General features: G+C 46.0%; 1 protein-coding gene across 2 annotated transcripts; it reads right to left on the minus strand.

Moving 5' to 3' along the window:
* Positions 1–1,090: 1,090 nt before the first annotated feature.
* On the minus strand, positions 1,091–26,177 carry LOC309332407 (TLC domain-containing protein 4-like). 2 transcript variants are annotated; one of them, XM_081845591.1, is made up of 7 exons: positions 26,011–26,177; positions 12,596–12,766; positions 11,278–11,367; positions 8,959–9,017; positions 6,536–6,630; positions 3,586–3,659; positions 1,091–2,630 (listed from the first exon to the last, which is right to left on the minus strand). In XM_081845591.1, exons 2-7 carry the CDS (start codon positions 12,748–12,750, stop codon positions 2,339–2,341), a joined length of 765 nt encoding a protein of 254 aa, XP_081701717.1. In that variant the 5' UTR covers positions 12,751–12,766; positions 26,011–26,177; the 3' UTR covers positions 1,091–2,338. The 2 variants fall into 2 exon arrangements, with proteins under 2 accessions (XP_081701717.1, XP_081701718.1); XM_081845592.1 differs by lacking the exon at positions 26,011–26,177 and adding an exon at positions 14,434–14,514.
* Between the last annotated feature and the right edge of the window lie 257 nt (positions 26,178–26,434).

Here is a 26,434-nt window from a genome sequence, read left to right on the forward strand (position 1 = left end):
AAATGGAGGTTAGAAAATTAAAAAATGCTGCATAGTTGAGGATTAAACCATCTGAACAACAGAGAAAATCAACAACAGAATTTCCACTGCTTGTATTTGTGGCATAAATTTGTTCGTAGTGAAATGATGTATGCCAGCAGCTGTACCCTTACCACAAACTGGAGGGTACTTTTCCAGGGTGATGCTGAGTGCTTGGAGAAGCATCTTAAGGCACAGATTTGGGAACAATGCTTTCACAAGCTTCTTAAAAATTAGCTTGCTCTCCTAGCAGCCAGGTAGAGGAATGGTAGAGGTTGACCCAGAGCATATAAATTCTTATTGAAGTCTACCCAAAGACGTTAAGCACCTGGTGTTGGTATATTTGGTCCAGCGCAACCTTAGAAGCAGAGTTCCCAAGAAAAGGCTCCTGTGCAAACCCACGGAAATTAATGGGGGCTCCATTTCAGCTGGTTTAGCACAGGTAAACTTCCTGGGTTCCCCCCTCAGCCTTAGAGATGGAATAACTCTGTTGTGATTAGTGCTGTGGGTGGGTGGGTGGGGACAGGGGAAGATTCAGCGTAAGAGAACAAGTAAGGAAGTAATAGCATCAGTGCAATCAACCTTGCAAACAGAATGCTAAACCCCAGACAACTTGTTGTAAGCACTGTATCATCAGAATGTGTGTGTGGAGGGGCGGGAGAGAAGCAACTGTTCTTCTACTGTTGGTCCTTAAGGCGAATCAAAGATACAAACTACACAGAAATCCACCTGGGCCATTTTCACAGTTGCATCTTAATTTCACTATGAGTAACCACAGAGGAATGGGACCAGTGGCGTAGCGTGGGTTGTCAGCACCCAGGGCAAGGCAAGTAATTTGCGCCCCCTAACCTGTAGATTTTAGCACTGATTTTAGCACTGCAAGTGCGAACGCGCCCCTCCCAGATGTTGCGCCCGGTGCAGCCGGGCCCCCCTGCACCCCCCACGCTACGCCACTGAATGGGACACATCTATTTCCCACGTTCAGCAGCAATGTGACGCTCACAACACCAGATCTCCACAGCTGGGGCCTTGCTGTCACAGTTTGTCATGCACACAATGCATGTGGGGGGGGGGGGTTTGGGGGGGGGCATGAGCCTGATCCAGCAAGCTCTTCTTACGTTCACATGTGACACATGATATTATCAGTGACTTTTAGGAAGCGATAATCCACACTGCTTCACTCAATATTACGACTGACGTACAACAGAATATTGCAGTATTGTGCTGGAATGATGCAATTTTCCTCTGAAGAAGGATGCTGTCTCAAGGAGAGATGCCTGGGTTCAGAATGGCAGCCAACACCTGTTGGGAGTAGTTCTCGTGAAAGGTAACTGGGTCGGCCCCGCCCGCCCCCAACAACCTCACAGTTTGCTTTGAACTAGTTCTGCTCAGGCCTCTTTGTGTCAACCTCTTTACTTTCAAGCTCTCAGAAGAAAAGCGAGCACAGCCAAGAGTAGTGTCATGGTTATGCCCAAGTGAAGAGAGTTATGAAGCCTTGTTTTGCTGAGGATGGCGTTCTGAGGACCCTGGTATGAAGGAATGTCAAGTTCCACACCAACCTGGTAGAGTGGAAACACCTTTTTCCAAACACTGTCTTCCAGTATTTACTACTGCCGTCCAAGCATGGACAATCCTCCATTTTCAGTGCCTCGCTTGACACAGTTTCCTCCTCTATGCATTCAGCCTATTTCATTCTCCCAACATACTTCTATAAAAGAACAAAGAGCCATTGGCCAAAGTGGCAGAACGGTTTCCATTCGTCCCTTCTCTCTTCCTCTAAAGTATCCCTCCAACAGAAAACCAGGCCCCTCTACCCTGGAGGCAATGGTGCATATTTTTCCTTCCAACTGATAGACATGTAGCTGAAACAAGGCAATGAGCTGTTTAGACACACTGTCACAGTCTAAGCCTGAAGCCACAAAGACCAGACAACTGTTGATCCAGCTGTATCTCTCTTTGCTCAACACCCACCCATGTGAGCCAAAGGATATTCCTGTGCTTGCTTCACACACAGAGAGAGTTCAAACTATACATTTCAAACCATGTTAGATGCCCAGAGAGTCCATCCCCAAAACTGAGATGGATGTTGTTCTCCAGTTGCTCATTCTGTTCAGGGTGGCCAAGATGATGGAAGAAAAAACAAACAAATGCTCCAGTTGTGTGGATCCAGGGTTGTCTGCCTGGGCCAAGGGGATGGTCAGAAGCAGTTCCTATGGCTACTGGCTTCTAAGGGTATTAGAAGGGGGAGTATCCAGCATGGTCCAGAAGTAGTTAAGAGTCTCTGTGTTCCTGACCAAGTACTGCCCCGTTCTCAACATCCTCATGCTGCCTTGCGAGACACGGACCGGCAGACAGCTCGGTAGAAGCCCCGGGTGATGCGATACATCCAGACCATATTGAGTACTTCCAAGGCTAGGCTGGGCCCGATCCAGGCCAGCTGTACACCCAGGCCCAGGCGCTCATACTCAGGAGTCCCATACCAGGAGTAGACTTGCATGTAATAGCTGGGGATGACGGCAATCCGAACCACAAAGAAGACCACCATCATGGCCAGGCCATTGGCCAAGACGACCCAGGAAGAGCGTGGCCAGCCAACTGCATCCAGGAACCATCTGAGGTAAGGCAAAAGTATTGTGTCAAATGTATATATATAAAAAACCACATGGGGGCTGCCCTGGAAGATGCCACCCCTTCCTTCCACCTCTTTGAAGAAAGCAAAACCACAAGTCATCCACAGGCTTATTCCAGACCTCTAGTGAGGTATGGGGAACCAAGAATTCAGCAGCATTAAATCAGCCATGGTTCTCCCAGATAGAATGATGTAGCAGTTTCTTGAGATGTAAGCTTTGAATGGGGTCAGTGCTATGAATTCAAGGGGGGTGCCCTCTGCATCCCCCGTTAAGCTTCACTTGTTGGTGGAACACAGGGCCACCTATGGTAATTCCTCTAGGATTAAGGGATCAGGAGTGAGCTGAGCTTCCTTAGTGGTGGCCACCCAAAGGACTTAAGATGTTGACTGTGGAATAATAATAATAATAATAATAATAATAATAATAATAATAATAATTATTATTTATCCCCCAGCCACTCTGGGCAGCTCCCAACAGAATATTAAAAACACAATAAAACATCAAGCATTAAAAACTTCTCTAAATAGGGCTGCCTTCAGATGTCTTCTAAAAGTCAGGTAGTTGTTTATTTCCTTGACATCTGATGGGAGGGTGTTCCACAGGGCGGGCACCACTACTGAGAAGGCCCTCGGCCTGTAACCTCACTTCTCTCATGGAGGAAATCGCCAGAAGGCCCTCAGAGCTGGACCTCAGCGTCCAGGCTGAACAATGGTGGTGGAGACGCTCCTTCAGGTATACTGGGCTGAGGCCATTTAGGAAGTGGGGGGCTTTACTGTGGCTCCTTGTGAGGGGCCTGGAGAACAGCTGCTTTCCACAAGCCTGTTTCTTTTGCTATGAAAAGGATATGCAGACCCATATTATCGAATGGATATCACAGGTATGTGAAGAAGCTCCTGAAACCATAAAAACCCTTGATTTACTCCATCAGAAAACTCACCGCAGATTCACGAAGGGTGTGGAGAGTTCCGAGAGGAGACGGAAATTGGCAAAGTAGGGCAGCACCCCACGGCTCTGTGGGGACAGAAAGAGAAACCTTGAGATGCTAGCCTCACTGTTCCCCAAGACAGTGCCAAAGGCCTCACTTTTTCCAGTGCCAGAAGATTCAGGCAGCTCTCGGGTACCTCCCTTTCTCTCAACAGCCAGGAAGCCAAGCAGAGAAAGTGTTAGAGAGCAGCAGAGCAGAATACCAGTACAGCCAGACTCCTTGGTGCCACCCATGCCTTGGTCGCTGGGCTTTTCCATCCTGAATGATGCAAAACAATTTTAATGTCTGTCCATCCAACAGGACCTTGCCTAATCTGTGTATATCTATACCAATAGAAGCTGGTCTGCAATACCCGCTTCTTTGTTTTGTGTTCCAAATACGTGAACTGAACCAGTTCAGCAACATGACTAGCATGCAATACGTAAGCAACTTTACTGGGCTGGGTTGCAAACCCATCCAAGCAAGTCCCTTAAAGGTAAAGGTAAAGGGACCCCTGACCATTAGGTCCTGTCGTGGCCGACTCTGGGGTTGCGGTGCTCATCTTGCTTTATTGGCCGAGGGAGCCAGCGTACAGCTTCCAGGTCATGTGGCCAGCATGACTAAGCCGCTTCTGGTGAACCAGAGCAGCGCACAGAAATGCCATTTACCTTCCCGCCGGAGTGGTATCTATTTATCTACTTGCACTTTGACGTGCTTTCAATCTGCTAGGTTGGCAGGAGCAGGGACTGAGCAACGGGAGCTCACCCCGTCGCGGGGATTCGAACTGCCGACCTTCTGATCGGCAAGTCCTAGGTTCTGTGGTTTAACCCACAGCGCCACCCACGTCCCTAGCAAGTCCCTTACAAATGCCTAATTGCATGTCAGAAGACAGGCACAATCGCATGGGTCATTTACCTGTTCAATTCCCCTTGAAATGAATTGAGAATTTTAGGGACATCTGCTGCAGCAGAAGTATTGCTCTAGCTGACTCCATTTGCTATGAAGAAGCAGGCTGGGCTGTTACAAGGAGAATGACCACAGGGGATTCAAGAGTTAATGCTTTCAGGAAAGAGAAAGAGCCAGAAAGGGCAAGGTAATCAGCAGTGGAGGCAGGAGTCCTCAGATGTAGGCTGAAGTTATATTAATCTGGGGTAAATGGTGTTGCGGCTTGACCACCCTCTAAACCCATTTACTAGTCACACAAACTCTGCTATTGATTGTGAAAAATCTCCATTTCATTTAGCAGGACTAGCTACCAAGTACGACAAGATTGCAGCATAACCTCATCCATGAGATGGTGGACTCTTCTTCCCACTGAATTCACAGGAGTTGCTTCCATGTAAGTGTGCAAAGGATTGCTGTTATGTTAACCTCAAGGCTCAATGTGATGCCAACATTTCCTTATCATTTTCTAGCCAGGTAAACATTCCCTTGAATCCAACATGGGATTGGTTTTTTTAAACTGCTTTTAACGGTTTTAATTTTATGCTTTCTAATTGTTTGTTCTACTGTATATTTAAAGTAAGTTTGTTTCCATGTTATTGTGCATTTAATTATGGACTGATTTTATAGTTGCAAAGTGCTTAGAAGCCATTTTGGCATATAAGCAGCATGTAAATAAATGCCTATGTAGAAGGCAGCCTATGTTATAATGGCTATTCTGCAGATGAGGTAAGGAGTCTTGAGGAAACACTACTTCCTCCAAGGTTGCTAAATCAATCAATGGCTGAGCAGGACAAACACAACTTAGAAGCACACATGGATTCCTCTTGAACAGGACTCTCCACCTCCTCATACGAGATATGACAGGCACCCGGTGTCTGCACTTTCCGGAAACAGTTGAAGATATTTCTGTTCTGGCTTTATCAGCTGAATTAACAGGTCTTCCCCATGAGTGTTAAGACTTCTAGTCTTGTTTTAAATGTGCTTGTTGTTTTTGAGTTTTTCATTATTTCATGTGTAAATCACCTTAAGACTGTGCTTAGGAAGCTGATTAATAAATTAACTTTGGTGGTGGTGGTTATTTCTGATGAGGGGAAAATAATTCCACCATTTCACAAAGAGCTTAGTGATGGAATAAAAAGTTAAACTGAGATAAAAAACTTTTACATTCCCCCTCCTCTTAATGTGACATACCAATGCTACTTCTCATTATGTTTCCAAAATGTCTGTCCTTCTCCCTTCCTAGCATATCTTGTTCTTCTCAACCAAGGATGAATAACTTGTAGTCCTCCAGATGTTGATGGGCTCCTGTTGCCCTTAGTCCCACCCAGCTTGTCTGAAGGTCAGGAGTTATGGGAGTTGTAGTTCAGCGACGTCTGGAGGGCCACAGGTTTGTCGTTCCTGTTCTAGACTGTGAACCCGGAGGCAGGGACTGTCTTTATACTTTATACTTCATTTCCATACAACACCTTTTTAGGCTGCAATCCTAAACACACAAATTAGCGGGTCAATCCCATTTAACTTCACGGGACTTATTTCTGAGTAATCATGCTTATGGTTGCTCCCCATGGCACACGCTCTCTGTCTCTCTCTCTTAAAAAACACCTTTTAAAAGTTCCTGGAGCATGGAAATGAAAAGTAAATCAGGAGTTCTCGGACATATGGAAGTTATATTTCTCAGCCAACCGATCGTTGGAAGCGGGGGGTGGGGGGAGAGATTTCAGCCTGTGCTATGCTAATTCTCTTTATTTTCCCTGGTCCAGATTTCAGACCATGTCCTTTTTTGCCCTGATGACAGCTGGTTTCTGTGGGTTGGGAAGGAACGATGCAGCACTGAAAGCTGTAGAAGAGCGGAGTGAAGCAAAGGGATTGATGAAGAATGGGTTTTTTTTTTCTTTTAGAAAAAGGAACAAGAATGAAGAATAAGAGGAAACCTCTCCCCCTCCCTCCTCCCCAATAGCTAAAGGACTCTGGAACTAACCAACACGTATCCATAAGCGTATAGCGCTGCCAAGTGGTGGCAAACGAAAAGCGAATCTCCCAATGTCCTCCAGTACCGCACTAGCAGCAACAGATCTAGAATTCAGAACACAACACAACATACGCACAAGGAAGGTTTACTGGGAGATGAGCAGGTGGGATACAAGGTTCAAGCATGTAACAGAGCAAGGCCGACATATTTCCACCCCTGACCCCGTGATTCTTCTTTTAACAGCCAATCTGCAGGCAGAGATTTAAAAGGGGAAGATTTAAATGGGGTAGGAAAAAAGGTTAAAAAGGTAAAGGACCCCTGGACGGTTCAGTCAAAGGTGACTATGGGGTTGTGGCGTTCATCTCACTTTTCAGGCTGAGGGAGTCAGTGTTTGTCCACAGACAGCTTTCCGGGTCATGTGGCCAGCATGACTAAACCACTTCTGGCACAACGGGACACCATGACAGAAGCCAGAGCGTACAGAAATGCCATTTACCTTCCCATCACAGTGGTACCTATTTATCTGCTTGCACTGGTGTGCTTTCGAACTGCTAGGTTGGCAGGAGCTGGGACAGAGCAACGGGAGCTCACCCCATCTCAGGGATTTGAACTGACCAGCTAGTAGCTTTATGTCCATCTGCCAGCAGTGGTACAGGAGAGTGTTGGCATTCTGGGCCCCAATGTCAGCTACTCAGTAGCATCCAGCAATACAACCATTTTTTTAAAAAAAACCATTACACTATCTTTATATTGAGACATTTACCTCTCTCCCTCCCCCCTCACATATTACCTACTGCTGAGGAAACCTAGAAACCTTATATAGTCCCATCACATCATAATAATCCTTTGAAATACAGAGGGTGTTTCAGCCTTCTTCCAGAACTAAGCGTGAATCCCAGTATTTGGGATGAGCTTTCTTCACCCAGAACTTTGCATCCTCCCCACTGTATTCTCCTCTGCCCTACGGGCCTGCTTCACCCTGGACCACAGTTTTCTAGCAGTTTCTTTAATGACCTTGACAAAAACCGGAACGTGAATTTCCGCAAATTAAGCCTCTCAGAACTCCATAAACAACATATTGGGGGTTTTTTCGTTTTTGTTTTCATTGGCTAACAAACCCATTCCCACTGCACCCACCAAATGTCTCTATTATTATTATTATTATTATTATTATTATTCCAGATTTGGATAATTTTGGTTATTTATAAAATTATAAAATATTTTATTATTTATACCCCACCCATCTGGCTGGGTTTCCCCAGCCACTCTGGACAGCTTCTAGCAGATTATAAAAACATAATAAAACGTCAGACATCAAAAACCTTCCCATTAAAGTGTTTGAAAATGTTATTGGGTTAAATACATATTTTATCTCAATATACACATCTCTAAATATATGTTATCCTAAAAGACACATTTTTAATATGCCGTGGCATGTTTCTAGGTAAGGACTGAATTGCAAAACTCAGAGAAGTGAAAATCAGAAAGATTGTTGCATTCTGATCTGGTCTGGGAAGTGTGGATTGGGTCTGCAATGGAATTCAGAGGAACTCTGTGCTATATGATCATTTTTGTGTGTTATTGGATTGACATAACTTGTGATTTCCAGAGTTTTGTCTGAAGGCACATGAGGCCATCATTCACTTCCTGGAGGAGAGATCACTTGGGAACTGCATGTTTGCCACCTTGGGAAGAAGGATATGGATGCAAGTAAGTAAGTAAATAAAAACTTTACCAATGGGTAACTGAGAAGAGTGAGAGTGAATTGATGGAGGCTGCAAGAGACTCCCTGGCAGAAGAAACAGGGCTTCAAATTCACTTCTCACAGAACTAAATTGCTGGATGAAATTCACCAACTGGCAGCAAAAAAGATGCTGTACATCACAAGTGATTGCGTACTTAAAAAAAATATTTAGACATCTTTTATTCCACTTTTGCACCTAAAAGCTGCTCAAAATGACTTACAGTGAAGCTATAGATAACCACAATAAATAAAAACAATAGATAAACGGCAAAAGAACAAAATAAGAAACATAAAACAAGCAAACAGGGCAGCAGATAACACACACCAGTATGTTTTTTTCCTACACAGCCTCAGCTGCAAAGCTTTTCTTCTTTCTGGGAAGTCCAAACTTCCCCTTCACTATGAGATGGGAAGTGGGGAAGCACAAGCTCCTATGTTTTGTTTTAGGGTGATTCTTTGGGGCCCAATCCACTGGGAATGCCTCAGTACAGAAGCACCTTTCCTCTTCACTTTAATGGGTCTTGGGTCAGGGCGAGATATCCCCAGTGGCATCTGATGGCAGCAGGCCAAGGAATAGAAAGGCAAACTGTGGCTGTGGTGAGGGGAATGGCAAGCTTCCCCAGAAAACTTCTGCTACCAGCCTTGGCCTTTCTAGCCTGCCCAATGAAATGGGGGCCATGATACTTACCATACAGCAAGTATCCACACGTGACAGCTATGTTCAGCTTGACGAGCCACGGGTCTCCCCTGCAAAGGATGGAAGAGTGGGAGAATGGTAAGTTCTGCTTCTGGGAGATGAATCTACCGTACTTCAATAGGTGCCAGTTTCCTTCTTTCTCACATGCAAGAAGCACCACATGGTGTTAGATGGAAAAGACCTCCCTGACTCAGTAAGAGAGGCTGGGCAAAAATGGACTGTCCGCTACAATGCACTATGGGTGTATCCAGATCAGCAGTCTGTGTGCAGAAAAAAGACACGAGGCCCTTGCTTTGCTCCATCACCATGAAATATCTTCAGGACTTTCTTTCTTTTTTGCCATGCTTTTGTATTTTACATGTTTGGTTTAGACTAAGTGATGACAAACAACTAGCTGGGATGGGTAACCTATGACCCTCGATACCAAGGGTTGCCAACTTGTGCCTAAAAAGGCTTCACTGGTGCCCCAGACTCTGAGCTTTCATTTTTTAAGAATCAAGTAAGTCTCCAATCCTATCCCGCCCCCCATGAAGAAAGTTATGAGGCAAAATGTGCAGGTACCACCTCAGAAATTTCATTCAAATAAAAATGAATGTTGTGTAGCTACCTTCAATATTTTTCCTGGTACTGAGGAATACTCCCTGTTCCATAAACAGCAACAGCATCTCTCTCTCTCTCTCTCTCTCTCTCTCTCTCTCTGTGTGTGTGTGTGTGTAACCAATATTGTGCGAAGTCCACAATCAAGACCAGCAGGACATAGGTGACTTCCCATGGAAAGTGTAAGATTGTTAGGGGTGACTTTATCTTCAACACTGAGGTCCTCCTCTGAGGGCCTTCTGCTGGTTCCTTCACTGTGAGAAGTGAAGTTACAGAGAACCAGGAAGAGGATCTTCTTGGTGGTGGCACCCACCCTGTAGAACACCCTCCCATCAGATGTCAAGGAAATAAACAACTATCTGACTTTTAGAAAACATCTGAAGGCAGCCCTGTTTAGGGAAGTTTTTAAGGCTTTATGTTTTTAGATATGCTGTTTATGTTTTTAGATATGTTGTTGAAACTGTATAAAACACACCCATGGGTCTTTAAGATTTTCCCTCACAGATTACAACTGACCGTAAGGATTGATGTGAACTAGACAATAGGAGCTAGCTGCTTCTGTGGGAGAAAGAACAAAAAAAGAGAGAAGTGGAGGAAATTTAATACTGTAATATAAAAAATTAGAAATTACTTGAAAGAAACAAATAGGCCTAGGATTAAACTAAGTTATAATTAAATAAATGGGATTTAGAATGTTAAGAAAAGTGAATAAGATGAACTATAATTGGAAATTGTTTTAGTTTAATAATGATATTGGAAAGCTGTTACTTTTAATTACAAGGAAACTCAGAAGGGAGGGATTTGAGGAAGTCAACCAAGATGTTTAAAAGGTTGGATTTGTGAAGAATTAAGTTTGTTGTTATTGTTTATCTGTTTATTGTTCCTTTTTTCTTTTTTCTTTTTCTGTTTTTGTGTATCATTTTGCTTTGTGGTTTGTGTTATCATTGTGGAAAATCTAATAAAAAATTTATTAAAAGAGAGAGAGAGAGAGAGAAGTTGTAACAAGGTGGGAGCAAAACCTGGTCTTTCCCCAATCACTGACAACCCTGATGCCGTGACTGTGGTCGCACAACCCTCAGGCTGAGGGCTGGTCTGAATACAGCCTTATATTACCACAAAGATGTACACAGCTAATATCCCACATGTAGCTGGTGAATCTAAGCCGGATTGAACATAAGCTGACAGTGGGCTGCGTGCTCCAAGAGGGTGAAGTCGACTAGTCAGGGTCACAGATGTGTTGGTAAGAAAGGAACAGAAATAGCAGGGTGCAGACCAAAATGCCTGCTGAGTTTTAGGGACTCACTTAGCCAGCTCCGCTCAGGAGCAATGTAAGGCTAACTGAAAGAAAGGCATGGATATGCGCATTGCAAGCAGAGTGGGAGGGAGGAAGGGAGCAGGGGGATATGGCTTGGGCAACAACATAAACACCTCTTTAGGCCCACTGCCAGCTCTGGCCCAGAAGCTGTGCCTGCCCCCTCCCGCAATCCTAAATCTCAAGAAACACAAGGGGCTATTCTTCCCCAACACAAAACAACCCTTCATGCCTTCCTAGCACAATGTGTCCCATCAAGCTCACATGCACCAGTTCTTCCTCCTCTCTCTCTCTCTCTCTCTCTGGGGAGGGCAGACTTGACGAATCTGCACATGCAAGCCTGGACAGCAAAGTGATCAGAGGAAGCGTGCGAGCAAGCCAGGAGGGCCTTTCCTTCTTACCAGATAGGGTTGGCATTTACAGCATCGTCAAACCAAAGGATGCAGAGGCAGAAGAGGCCGACTATCACAGCATGGAGGGTGGACACACATCTAGGGAGGAGGATAAGACAGGGTTACCCCATGACTGCAGTGCCTGTGTCATGCAGATATTCTCCCCCCTCCCTGCGCATGTGCACTCATGTACACATTCTCTTCTCTTTCCTGAAAAGCAAGCGATGCTCCAAGGCTTCTCACATGCTAAGCGGGGAGCGGTTCTTCCACTGAACTAGCTGAGAGTGTGAGAGAGAGCTGCAAGACTCTCCACGTCCCCCCTCCCTGACCACTTAAAGGTACAGTGGTGCCCCGCAAGACGAACGCCTCGCAAGACAGAAAACCCACTAGACAAAAGGGTTTTCCGTTTTGGAGGCGCTTCGCAAAACAAATTTCCCTATGGGCTTGCTTCGCAAGACGAAAATGTCTTGCGAGTTCCTGCGGGTTTTCCCCCCTCCCCCTCTTTTTCTAAGCGGCTAAGCCGCTTATCAGCTGATCCGCTAAGCTGATAAGCCGCTAAAAGCCGCTAAAAGCCGCTAAAAGCCGCTAAAAGCCGCTAAAAGCCGCTAAAAGCCGCTAATAGCGCTAATCCGCTAAGCTGCCAATGGGCTTGCTTCGCAAGACGAAAAAACCGCTATACGAAGAGACTCACAGAATGGATTAATTTCGTCTTGCGAGGCACCACTGTACTATACAGTGGTACCTCTGGTTACAAACGTAACATATTTTTCGCTCTATAAGACACACTTTTTCCCACCTAAAAAGTAAGGGGAAATGTGTGTGCATCTTATGGAGCGAATGCAGGCTGCACAGCTATCCCAGAAGCCAGAACAGCAAGAGGGATCACTGCGCAGCGCTCCCTCTTGCTATTCTAGCTTCTGGCTTAGCCGCACGAAGCCTCTTCAGGGCAGCGGGGAGCCTTCATCACGCTGCCCTGAAGAGGCTGCACAGCTATCCCAGAAGCCAGAACAGCGAGAGCACAGTGATCCCTCTTGCTGTTCTGGCTTCTGGGATTCAGAATCCCCCCCCCCCCTGTTTTCCTCCTCCAAAAACTAGGTGTGTCTTATGGTCTGGTGTGTCTTATAGAGCGAAAAATACAGTAATTCATTCTGGTGGTCCGTTCTTAACCTGAGGTACCACTTTAGCTAATGGGGCCTCCCGCTGCTGGTAAGCCGCCGGCGCACCATTTCTGTTCTCATCCTGAGGTAAAGTTCTTAACCTGGGGTACTACTTCCAGGTTAGCAGAGTCTGTAACCTGAGGTGTTTGTAACCCGAGCTACCACTGTACCTGGAATTCCATTCGTTCTGCTTGACTGATGGAAGGGTGGAATATCTGGAACTCAGCGACAAAGATAACTGTGGGCTGACAGCGGAGAAGAAGAATTGGAAAGCCACAAAGCTGCCAGCCACAATACAGTAGCCCAGGCGGGTGGAGTCCTCCATTGGGTCTCAGCAACACCTGCAAGAAGATGAACATGTATGGGTGTGTGTGGAGAGCGGGGGGGGGGGGGGGGGAGAGACAGAACAGAGTTGGGGGTGGGGAGCCCCCTACAAATTCACCAGAATCATGTGTTTGGAGGAAATAATATCTGCACTTGGCCCTGCACTTGATTTTTCTGAAGTGACACTAGCTTTGACCATGATCTTGACATTGAATAAAAGTTTATTAAATAATCATAGAATCATAGAATTGTAAAGAAAAGGTAAAGGACCCCTGGACAGTTAAATCCAGTCATAGGTGACTATGGGGTTGCGGCGCTCATCTCGCTTCAGGGCAAGGGAGCCGGCGTTTGTCCACAGACAGCTTTCCGGGTCATGTGGCCAGCAGGACTAAACTGCCTCTGGCGCAACAGGACACCGTGACAGAAGCCAGAGCGCACGGAAACACCGTTTACCTTCCTGCCACGGAATTAGAAGGGACCCTAAGGATCATCTAGTCCAACCCCCTGCAATGCAGGAATATGTAGCTGTCCCATAAGGGGATCAAACCTGCAACCTTGGCATTATCAGCACCACACCAACTGAGCTATCCAGGATTAACTCACCTATCCAGGAGTCAGTCAAAGCCCAGTAAATTGTCAAGTGGTTTGCCAAAAAAGAAAGAAAGGGGAAAAAAGGTTTGAGAACTGCTACACTAGGGGTAGCAGACGAAGTATTTTTGGTCTCAAAGCCATATAGCAAAGGGCACTGAACTGCTGCCTGGGTTGAGAGCATTATAGGGTCAATTACACACAGCCCAGTCTCTCCAGTTTACTCTGCCACAGGCAATACTGCAAATAACTCATAGTCTCAAGCTCTGAAGGACTGCAGCTTCTGTCCCACTCATTGATTGATGCAGCCACAGATATGGAGCCGGTCCTAGACAGTCCCGTGGATCTGCAATTTTTGTGAATTGCAAGGCAGGAACATTTGGTTATATGCTTTGCTATGTCACATATATTCCCATTTTAAGAACAGGGTGGGAGTGCCCACTACTGGGCTGACAATTCACTGCATGGACCAAGTGGCGATGGTGGGGAAGAAGTTCAGTCTCTGATATATGGGACAAAGTTAGGCTTGACCAGCGCGTCATAACACCATAAGGATTAAGCGGCTGCACATGGTGTAAAATGCACGATATAGGAAGCACAAGTAGCACAACTATGTGGCAGCTTAGGAGGGGATCAGCCGTGTTATCTAAAGGAATTGCAAGTATGCCAAAGGGATAAGTGTCACTAGATTTCCCTCAGGGGTTTATGTACCCAGAACAATCTAAGAAGCAAGTGACAGGCGAAACTTTCAAAGGTGGGAACATACACTGATGACCCCCACACAGAGAATATAGGTAAGATAGCTGGTGACATCCAATTGGACGACAGGTTCTAAACGCTGGCAGAAAGAAGTAAAAGGGGAATCAGGCAAGACAAGAGGAATCTGTAAGACTAATGAGATTAAGAAGACCAAGCAAGAAAAGAGCCTCTAAAATGTAAAGGAGGAAAATCTGGTGCAAAATGGGTGGAGAGAAGGAAAACAGGTTATTTCTTAATATCCAAAATGCGGAGTTTGGGTGGGAAGACCTAAAAATGGCGAAGAACAGTAATTTTGGTTAGCAAGAATCAGCTGCATTAAAATGTATAGAAAACAAACCTGCAGTGTCGAGAGCAGCTGGCAAGGGTCAGGAGACTTCCTGAGCTGCACACGAACAGGAGCAGATGAAGTGAAATACTGTATACTGTAGAAGTGAGCTTGGGCTTAGGATCAGTGGGATGAAGGGAGCTAAGAGAGGGAGGAGCAAAGGAGTGAAGGGCAGAGGAGGCTGCAAAACTGAAGGAAGGGGGAAAGGAAAGGAAGGAGAGAGGAAGGAGAGGATAAGAGGCAAAAGGTTCCAGAACTATCTTGGTGACTGAATAAGAGAGATGAGGAGGCTGATGGAGAGGTGGAAGGAAGTTGCCTCCAGACTGCTACTGTTTAAGCAGGAAAGAGTCAGACGTATACTGGAAATTTAGATTTGCATAACTGAAGTGGATTAAAGCACTGTCACAACAAATCCACTTGTAAAAAAGAACAGCAAACAAACAGGCTTCGTGCAGTTAGGAAATTGATGGCAAAATGGACTAAAAAGTGTGTGCTCATGACTGACGGATGGGAAGGCCTTTGTGCAAACAGATTTGGGTGAATGTTTGATAGAGCTGACATCATACAACACCAGTGTAAGTAAATCGGGTTGAATGCTCAATAAAAAGATTGTCTGAAGCAACCTTTCTTTCCACAAGATCAAGAGGGTCACAATGCGGAGAGAATTTGACCAAAGGTAGCTGCTGAAGGAAGTTGTGTGGAAAGAGAATCTGGGGGTACCAGGCTGGGTGGTCAACATGCATGTAGAAACTCCCAAGAAGAGACAGGAGTATTATCAGAGACAAAAAGGTGATTCTCTCAGAACTAGAGAGAAATGAGGAGGCAGGACTAAAGGGGTCAGCAGACAATAGCTACAAGAGGATGGGAGTAAATAATGAATTTTCACGGAAGGAAAATAATATGAGAAAATATATGTGTGTGTGTAGGAAGGAGACTGGGGCAATTGGGAGTCCAAGTAGGGGGGTAGGAGAGCTGAAAATAATGCAAATATATTTCTCATCCAGCAACCCATGTGCCCCTTTGGTAGTACAGTGGTACCTCAGGTTAAGTACTTAATTCATTCCGGAGGTCCGTTCTTAACCTGAAACTGTTCTTAACCTGAAGCACCACTTTAGCTAATGGGGCCTCCTGCTGCTGCCGAAGCACGATTTCTGTTCTCATCCTGAAGCAAAGTTCTTAACCCGAGGTACTATTTCTGGGTTAGCGCAGTCTGTAACCTGAAGCGTCCGTAACCTGAAGCGTATGTAACTCGAGGTACCACTGTACATGAAACCAAAGGGGTGCAATGGTTGGCAGGCATGATTTTTTTTCAGCTCTCCTACCCAAATATAGAGCTCTGTGAGTTGGAAGGAAAAGTTGTTGTTGATGAAAGTTTAGCCAGCTAGAGGCAGAGGAGCGGCCTGATGGCTATTAAGTGCCCTCCAGTAGCTGAAAGCAATAACTTGTTTTACCATCTCTGGCCAGGCTGTTAAATCAAGCTTGGTAGCAGAGAGACAAATCTTATCAGATAAGAGAACATGCTGCCCCACACCAGCTTGTCTGTCTCAGATCAGAACCCACATTCGTTCCAAAGGAATCTAGAGCACATGATCAGTCCATGCACAGCACAAGCCAGGTATCTGCAATCGCACCGCTATTTCGTATCAACCGTGAATGTAGCATGGAATACACCCAATATTCCCCTGCAGCTCCACACAGCAGAATTAAATCGGTAGTGTGGTAGTCATGTTGCCCTTCCAAAAAGCAGGTCCATCAAATAAGGGCAGGAGTGTTCCTCTCAATGGATTGCCCAGGTCTCCCTCTCTCCTATCTGGCTCCTACATTGGGCAGTTCTCTATAGCTTGGTGTCAGACTCTTAGCTTGCCTAGTCCAGTCCACTACTTTTCTGGATGGGGGTAGGCCAAGGTTTTGAAAATGGTATAGGTGCAATATATTCTGAACAAAAAGCAAAGTTAATTGTAAATAATGTGGTTATTGAAGAACTTCCTATAGAAAAAGGGACACGACAGGGGTGCCCAATATCCCCATTACTTTTTATATCTGTCTTGGAGGTTTTGTTAAATATGATTAGGGGGGACCAGCTGGTTAAAGGAATTCAGGTCGGAGCCAGTGGCGTAGTGTGGGGTGTCAGCACCCGGGGCAAGGCAAGTAATTTGCACCCCCTAACCCTGGATTTGCGCCCCCTAACCCTATCCCTAACCCTAACCCCCAGATGTTGCGCCCGGTGCGGCCGGCACCCCCTGCACCCCCCACGCTACGCCACTGGTCGGAGCTAAACAATATAAACTGAGGGCTTTCGCAGATGACTTAGTATTGACTTTACAAGAGCCAGACACTAGTACGAAAAGAGTTTTAGAACTAATTCAAATTTTTGGTCAGGTAGCAGGATTCAAGCTGAATAAGCAAAAAACTAAAGTCTTGGAGAAAAATTTAACAACTGCAGAAAAAGAGAGGTTTCAAAGTGAGACTGGATTAATGGTGGCAAAGAAAGTGAAATATTTAGGGATTAGCATGACATCTAAGAATGTGAATCTATTTAAAGACAATTATGATAAATGTTGGACAGAAGTAAAGAAAGGTCTAGAAATATGGTCAAATTTGAAACTTTCCTTGTTAGGCTGAATTGCTGTTATTAAGATGAATGTATTGCCTAGAATGCTATTTTTGTTTCAGACATTACAGGTTGTGGACAGAATGGACTGTTTCAAGAAGTGGCAGAAAGACATATCTAAATTTGTCTGGCAGGGCAAAAAGCCCAGAATAAAATTTAAGATATTAACTGATGCAAAAGACAGAGGGGTGTTTGCCCTGCCGGACTTAAGACTTTACTATGAATCGGCAGCTTTCTGCTGGTTGAAAGACTGGCTACTTCTTGAGAATACGGACATTTTGGATTTGGAAGGGTTTGACAATAGATTCGGTTGGCATGCATATATATGGTATGACAAGGTAAAAATTCACAAAGAATTAAAAAACCATATTGTCAGGAAAGCACTATATAATGTTTGGATTCGATATAAGGATTTGCTGGAAAATAAAACCCCTAGGTGGCTGTCACCAATGGAAGCTAAGGAGGTGAAAAAACTTAATATGGAATCTAAATGGCCAAGATATGGTGAAATTTTAGAGCAAGACAGTGGGAAAATTAAATTACAGAGTTTCGAGAAATTGAAGTCTAAAGTAAGAGATTGGCTTCACTACCATCAAATAATGGAGGTGTTTAAACAAGACAGGAAAATTGGCTTCCAGATGGAGAGATCAAAACTAGAAATAGAACTGTTAGAACCCAATACTAAGAACTTATCAAGAATGTATAACCTGCTGTTGAAGTGGAACACACTAGATGAGACAGTTAAATCAGCTATGATTAAGTGGGCACAAGACATTGGTCATGACATTATGTTTGCTGACTGGGAACAGTTATGGACCACCGGTATAAAATTTACGGCATGTAATGCCTTAAGAGAAAATATTATGAAAATGATTTACAGGTGGTACATGACCCTGGTCAAGCTTGCAAAAATTTATCATTTGCCCAATAACAAATGTTGGAAATGTAATGCGACTGAAGGTACCTTCTACCACCTTTGGTGGACTTGCCCGAGGATTAAGGCCTTCTGGGAAATGATTTATAATGAAATTAAGAAGGTACTTAAATGTACTTTTCATAAGAAACCAGAGGCATTTCTCCTGGGCATGGTCGGCCAATTGGTGCCAAGGAAGGATAGAACGTTTTTTATGTACGCTACCACAGCAGCAAGGATTCTCTTAGCAAAGTATTGGAAGACACAAGAACTACCTACGCTGGAAGAATGGCAGACGAAGGTGATTGACTATATGGGATTGGCGGAGATGACTGGCAGAATCCATGACCAAGAAAAAGAGACGGTGGAAGAAGACTGGAAGAAATTCAAAGTATATCTTAAGAACTGCTGTAAAATTAATGAGTGTTAAAATGTCAAGGGAAAGGAAAATATAGAATTACAGCTGTAACTGATTAAGTATGAGAATGAAACTAAAATAAGAAGATGTTATTAATTGATTGGCGTGAGGGGTTGTTGAAAAAAAGTTTAAAACAGGGATGCAGAAAAGGGGAGGTAAGGGGAAGTCTGGGAAGCAAGGTTTATGAAAAAGAGGTTTTGAAATTATACATGTTTATATGTTTTTTGTTTGTCTTTCCGTGTGTGTTGTTTTGTTTTTAATTTGTGTTGAAAAATCAATAAAAAATTATTATAAAAAAAAACAGTCCACTACTTTTCTGTCCAAGGTACTGGGGTCTTCCCCAAGTCTGCTACTGGAGCTCCTTTAAGCGGAGATGTACAAGGCACTATGGAACGTATAATGCAGAGAGGCACTCCAAATCATACGGAAGCTACAGCCTATAGGAAGAACGTTTCGTGTGAATGAATTATGAGTGTTGGAGTGAGCAGTTCTGAGCTAGTCAGAACTAATGGTCTAAGGCAGCTCCCTATGTTCATATGGCAAGTGTATTTGAGAACAACAAAATACTTGCCAGGTGTTCAAAAACACATGTTCATGTTGGAAACCAGAGGAACATGAAACTGCCTTGAAACCAACATGTGTGTTGCAGAATGAGGAAATGGGCATCTGCTCTTGGTTCAGACTTCCAATGGCTGCAGGATTTCTAAACACTCCCCCCACATATGCAGAGGTCACACAACTGCACCTGGTCTCTGCACAGTTCTCAAGGGCATCTCCCACAGAGATCTGGATGCAGAGCAGAAATGTGTTTGGCTGGCTTTATTTCTATGTTTGCTGGTCTGGACTGAATTGTTTGATCAAGGTGCATCCTGTTCAAAGCCCAGATTCCAGGAAGGAGTTGTAAAGGCCTGCCACAGGACAGGGCAGCTGGAAATTAAGCCTGCAACCTTGTGCACATTTAAAGAGTGACTACTCCGAAGTCCCATTGATTTCACTGGCGTTTACTCCCATACTAGAGGATTGTACCCTTACTTGTTAGCAACTCTCATTTAATTCAGTGGCTTCTGAATAAACAGACCCAGGATTAGCTCATACAGTTAGGTAAAGGTAAAGGGACCCCTGACCATTAGGTCCAGTCGTGACTGACTCTGGGGTTGCGGCGCTCATCTCGCTTTATTGACTGAGGGAGCCGGTGTACAGCTTCCGGGTCATGTGACCAGCATGACTATGCCGCTTCTGGCGAACCAGAGCAGCGCACTGAAACGCCGTTTACCTTCCCACCGGAGCGGTACCTATTTATCTACTTGCACTTTTTGGCCTGCTTTCGAACTGCTAGGTTGGCAGGAGCTGGGACCGAGCAACGAGAGCTCACCCTGTTGTGGGGATTTGAACCACCGACCTTCTGATTGTCAAGACCTAGGCTCTGTGGTTTAACCCACAGCGCCACCCGCGTCCCGCTCGTACAGTTACTATACGACAAATTTGTGAGCGTGATCACAATAAAAAACAACCTTGAACTGGTTCTAAAACAGTACAACAAGGTGTGCTGTTGACTACCCAACACATGTCTGTTCAACCTTTCTCTGACTGCCCCCTCCTTGAAAAAAAGGCCAAGCAAGACAACAGTTCCTCTAGGAAATCTGTTCTGAACTGAACTCAAACCAACCTCCTTGGGATTCATGGCCATTGCTGCTGTTCACATAGGGAATGGCTGTTCCCTCTCTTCTTTCTGAAATCCTTTAAAATATTTCTGAATGAAACAGTCTAATCTTGCCCTCCTAATCTTCTTTCCTCCAGGCTAAACATTCAGAGTGCCTTTGGTCCTTCTTTCACAGCAGGGCAGGCAGCAAGGGTTGGAACTGCTGGACTTCCTCAGAGGCTCATGCCTGAGCCAAGGCTTCACTGCCATTCCCAAGGTATTCCATCCTGCTGCTGTTGCTCCTTCTTGCTGCCCGTTCCCCTGCCCTCATTGTTTGAATAGGCAGTGACAGACAGACAGAAGAAGTAGTAACAGCAGCAGCAGCAACCACCTCCACTCAGCGGCGTAGCGTGGGTTGTCAGCACCCGGGGCAAGGCAAGTAATTTGCGCCCCTAACCTGCCGCCGCTGCCAGCTTCTTCTTGCTGCTGCCTGGGCTGGGGTATTTACGGTAAGGTAGCCACGGCGGCGGCGGGTCCATGTCAGGTGATCTGAGGCGAGTTGCCGCTGGCGCTGGCACCCAAACGACGCCGCTTGCCCGGAGGAGGAGGAGGGCAGAGAGGCGAGGAAAATGCAACATGGCCCAGCAGCTGCAGCAGCAGTGGCGGCGGCGGGGCTGTGAGGAGGGGCTGCCTGGTGCGCCCTCCGCGGCCCTGATGCGCGGGGACCGCGGCGAGCGCTGAGAGCCGCTGCCTGCTGGACGCCTTCAGCCTGGACGCGCGCACAGCTCGTCGGTTCCGCGAGACATGGGGCTCTGCTACAGCCTGCGCCCGAGGCTCTTCGGCGACTCTGGAGGCGGCGAGCGCGCCTCCCCAGATGTTGCGCCCGGTGCGGCTGGCCCCCCCTGCACCCCCCACGCTACGCCACTGCCTCCACTCAGCTTGCCCTCTTCCTCTGGCTTGCTGTGTTGAATTGACACAAAGGAAAAGGACAAATGAATGGGTACTGGCAGCAACTACCAGGTGGCTCCACTCAGGAACAACTTGCTCAAGGGCCCCTCAAAACCTGAAGCTACCACTCTTCTATAGGATTTGTCTTCTGGCTCAATTATTCTAAAAATACTCTCTTGCAAGATGTACATTTTCCATCTATGGTTCTCTGAACTGAAGACCCCTCCCAGTCAGTTTATGGGTCATACCAGAAGTTCCCTGGAGGGCCAGGGTTAGAATGCTCATAGTTTTCTTCAATAAAAAGCAACTGGGGGGTGCTAATCCAGAGTAGGGACCACAGGGGAAAGGGGTGCAACCTTCTGAACATGTCATTCGACCCAACTGGATAAGTGTACAGGCACACAGGAGAACTGCTCTGCAGCGTGGACTTCCGGGTTAGCGCGAACGGCTAATGGCGGATTCCCTCCGAGCTCCGGAGGGAATCGGCTCTGCTGAAGACGGGTCTTGCCGTGCCGGCGACACGGGGACCCTCAGAAACCGCAGGCGCGGAAGCCTGCGGACTTGGTGACTCGGTGGGCACCTTAAGCGCCCTCCCCGACCCACGAAGAGCCTTTTTAAAGGCTACGGAGAGGGTACGGAGAGTGGCGTGGTGCTGAGAGTAGACCGCTACTTCAGTGGAGCGAAGCCGCAAGCCATGGCCGGAGAGCGCTGACTTTCTTCCCAAAATTTGGACTGGATAACAAAGGACCCGTGAGTAGTGGAATTTGGACTTTAAAAATTTTTTATCTTGTGAATTCGGCACGATCGGGGGATGTGTTAAAGGGAAGTCCGCACCCCTCTACTTATAGACGATTTAAAGCAAGGAACGGAGAATTAAGGCGGAATGAATACTGTTTTGATGATTTAAAAGTTTTTCACAAATTTGATAGAAGAAGATTTTGTGCTGGAGAGAAAGGGAGGAACTTTGGAACTCTGTGTGTAATCCCCCCAAAAACCCGGGAGTGTCCTATTTGGGTGCCGGAGGAAGAAGTGAAAGGAGTTTGACAGCTGTCAAAGAAGCTGTCAAACGGGCGGACAAAGTAAAGAATTTTGTTATTTAACAACTCTTTGAATTAAAGGTGATACATTTGAACTGAGGCGATTGGAAACAAAGTACTGATAATAACAAAGTAACAGATTATTGGAAAAGGACTACTAAATAACTGAAAGCCCCCTAGGGGGAATTAGTGACATTACAATGGCTGCAGAGGGAAAATTACTGGCGGAGATAGAAAAAATGTTCTTTCTCGTGGGAATCCTGCAAGAGCAGAGTATGGCTCTGAGTAAAGTTTTTATGACCTTGAATTCTGAAACAAACAACTCTGCTGAATGCACAAAGGAGACGTATGACAAAAACTCTGCAGCTGAGCAGGAAGAGATGCCTTTGGAATTGACAGAGAAGAAAGAAGGAGTTCAGACACTACAAGTGGAAAATATCAACCAGGAATCTACATTGTTAGAGTATGAGCAAGAAGACCTTTGGATTACAAACCTGCGAAAGATGAGAAAGAAGAAGAGGGAAGTCCCTGGAGTACTTGGAATATTAAAACTAAAAAGAATAAAGCAACATGATTGGGACTTTCCTCTTGAGTATGGAAAACTAGATGGTCCTTCGCAGCAAACACTTTTTAACATTCTGGATGAAAGAAAATATGATGTGACTCTGACTGAACTCCTTCGGGGTCTTAGGACCAACAAAGAGGACTACCAATATAGTTGGCAGAGAGGGACTGACAGAGAATCAGACGCCTCGGACGTGAGGAATCCGGGCTAAGAACTATTTTTTGTTTGTTTTTTGGACATTTGTCTGGGAAGGGACAGAAACCGGGGCAGGGGGGGGGAGAGAGAATAGAATTATAAAATGTTATGATTTGTTTTATTTGGTCAATGTGACCTATAATTAATATAATAAAGGGAAAATTTGTGGAAGGGAAGTTAGATCGACCTTAAAAAAAAAGAAATTAATGATTATAAGAGAATTGGATAAGTTGAATATAGATAAACAAAAAGAATTAAATTTTTAAAAGCAATATGAATATGTTTAAGAGGTTAGGTAAGAACTTGCTGAATTAATTATTGGAACTGGGATGTAAGAGGAGGGGGTGGGGGGAAGTCAATGAAAGTGGGTAAAGAAAATTAGGGTATGTAATTGTATTTGTGTGTTTTTGTCTTTGTGTGTGTGTTTGTTGTTATAAAATGTAAAAACCCAATAAAAATTATTTAAAAAAAAAAAGAGAGAACTGCTCTGCAGCAAAGAGCACACACTTGGTGTGCAAAAGGTCCTTGCTTTAATCCCTGGCATCTGAAAGTACAGCTGAAGTGATGGTATGGCTTCATATAAGGCAGTTTCTTGACTACTAATTTGTCAGCATCCTGCTTTGAGTTGTGTTGCTAGCACTGAATTTTGCAAAAGATTTGTTCTGCTTCCCAAATGATTGCAACGAGGCTCCTGTTCATACAAGCTGACCACCACCACCTATGCATCTCCCAAAAGCTTTTGCAGTTTTCTCTCTTTACCCAACACCTTCTGTGTGCAAAACACGTCTTCTACCACTAAGCCATGTCCCCTTCCAGTAGGAGGTATCTATACCCTTGAATTTGAGCGGAGGAAATTGGTGTAGTGCTATGGCAATCATTCCATCAACAGAAGCTTTTTCATCTTGCCGTACGAAATTATCCTCACTCTTAGCTCTGTGTGTTGTTTTGGGGGGCGTCTCCCAACACACACACCCCAAGCCAATTTAGAGGAGCACAGGGGGAGAAGAGGAGAGAAAGGCCCACTGTGCCAGCAGAAGTTCTTGCATGAGCTTCCACTAGTTAACAGTGTTTCTCAATTTTGGGCCTCCAGCTGTTGTTGAACTACAACTCCCATCATGCCTAGCTAGCAGGACCAGTGGTCAGGGATGATGGGAGCTGTAGTCCAACAACCATTTAAGCACGTGTGACACTAGTCAAGCCCAAGGGATATGACAGGGCCATTCTTATGCATATTACACCACATATGCAGGTCCCTATATCCTGGTGTGGTTTTGCTGTGATCTATTGAGATGCGGAGCCATGCAGTTCCAAGAGACAGGCGGGATTGCAATCATGGTTCTATGCCATATTCAAACCCACATGCCTTCCAGCTGCAGTTCAGGTGTGCCATAAACCCCTGCATGAAGATTTTTACAGGTGAGGGCCGGCACTGCATGCCACCTTCCCATGAAATAAAATCTAGTTTTAACTGAAGTACTGGTCTAACTACTTAATTGAGTAAACTGCTGCTGGTTTTTTGTTTTGATCTACTGTATTTTATCTGAATTGCTCAGCTCAGCCATGTACTGTTCTTAGGTTGCCGTTTTGTTTTATTAATGGTTTGCTTTCAGTTATATTTTATGGTTTTGAATGTTTATGTAAGCCACTGTGGGAGAGCTATCAAAGGCGGCGGTATATTGATATTGCAACAGAAATAAATAAATAAAAGCAAAGAGCACCTATTTTGGCTATGGCACTTCAACTGAGGAATTTCCTCCTTCAGTACCATAGCACATGCCAAGCCTGCGGCTCTCTAGTCAAAGAATCTCAGGAAGCAGGGTTGGGGAAAATGAATGTGCAAGGTTTCAGAGAGCTGCTGCCAATCAAGGTAGAATTCCTAGCATTATAGACAACAGCCTGACTCAGCAGAAGGTAATTTTTTTTTATGTTCTTAGACACATCACAGTACCTGTCACCTAATAACCTTTGGAATTTCTTCCAGTCTTGCACGTCTCAGATGGAAGTTTTAACCTGTGCAATGAGCCTTCATATGTACACTTCAACAGGTCGGCTTAAACTTGCTCAATCGTTGACATACAGTCCAATTCTGTGCATGCCAGCCTAGAAGTAAATCCCACTGAATTAAAAGGCTCTTACTCCCAGGAAAGTGTGTCTAGGACCACAGCTTAAAGCAGCATGTTCAAAGTCTGTTCTGGGGGTCTAATCCGGACCACCGGCCCTAAAAACCTCAATCCTTAAAAAACGTCAACAACTTTGGTTGGCCCTTTGGATTTGGCCGTCTTTGAAAAAAGTTTGGACACCACTGGTTAAAGCTAAATATGTAGGCTTAAAACCACCTACACATGCTGCTGGCTGTGACAAAGCAAGTGATCTCAGACTTATTTACATTTCCAAAGGATTCCACATACATAGTGGAAAGCATGTTCAACCATACAACTACAGCAGTTAAGTTATTTTGTCTAGAAAATATACTCCCTGTGCCTCTATAGGACTTTACTTGCTGGATTGCTCTGTTAATGATGCTCTGAATCACACATGCAGGCAAAACATACTCTGGGCTTCTCCACCCTTTTGCCCTTTGCCACGGGGCGCGTCTCCCTCTTGCCACGTATTTGCCATAGTAATTCACCCCCAAGGTCCCAGTTTACCAGAAAGGTCGAGGAGCCAGTTCTCCGGCTTCTCTTCATTCAAACGGGATGGGGAGGTAGTAGGAGATATTATCGCGGAACCAGAGAAATATGTCCCCGGGCCGGTGAAAGATCGTTAACTGGACCCCCTAAGAAGAGTGTCCAGGATCAGGCCAATGGCCCACCTAACCCACTGTTCTCACCGTGGCCAACCAGATGCCCATTATGGGAAACCAGCGAACAGGATCCGAACCCGAGAGACCCTTCCGGCGGTTTCCAGCAACTGGTATTCAGACGCACAGCTGCCCGTGCGCCTCCAGCTGTGGAGGAGGCGGAGCGCACAGCCCTCCCAACCAGCCACCGTGGCCACCGGTAGCCCTCGACAGCCACGGAAACGCACAGCATGTCGCAGCAACGCTTTGACTTCCTTGCGCAATAACGAGAAAACAAAATGTCCTTCGCTTTGGGGGAAAGGGGACTCCGCTTCAGCCTGGATTCCCCACTAAACGCTGCCCATTCCAAGAGGGACCTTGGAGACGCTTCGTTCCCAAAGCAGGACGGTTGGCGACGGACAGAGCCTCTCCAAAAGCCGGTTCTGCTCGCGCCCCGCCGGGGCGAACAGCTCGCGGGACCCACCTGACACCCAGCCGAGCCCCTCCAGCTCCCGCTTGCCCGACGTCCGAGCTTCAGTCCGGCCGCTTGGAGGTCCCCGCCTGCCCGGGGTCTCGCGCCTGAGCCTCGGGCGCCGCCGCCGCCGCCACGCGCAAAGGCGCACGCACCTCCCTCCGGCCGCGCCTGTTGCTTTGCGCAGGGACACCGAGACGCCCGCGACGCGGCGGGGGCCCCAGGCAGGCGACACTCCCCCCCTCCCGGGCTCCTCCTCCTCCTCCAGCCGGACCACAGGAGGCCAGCGCCGCCCGCTCCCCCGGCCTCCTCCAACCGGCGGCCTCCGCGCCGCCCTCGCTCCCGCCCAGATCCGCCCTGCGGACGCCGCGAAGGGGCGTGGGAAGCGGGCAGACCAAAGCGAGCGGGGGCGCGAGGTCTTGCCCCCGGCCGGGCG

The sequence above is a fragment of the Podarcis erhardii genome, assembly GCF_964252035.2.
Source record: "Podarcis erhardii genome assembly, chromosome: 17".
Classification (NCBI taxonomy): Eukaryota; Metazoa; Chordata; class Lepidosauria; order Squamata; family Lacertidae; genus Podarcis; species Podarcis erhardii.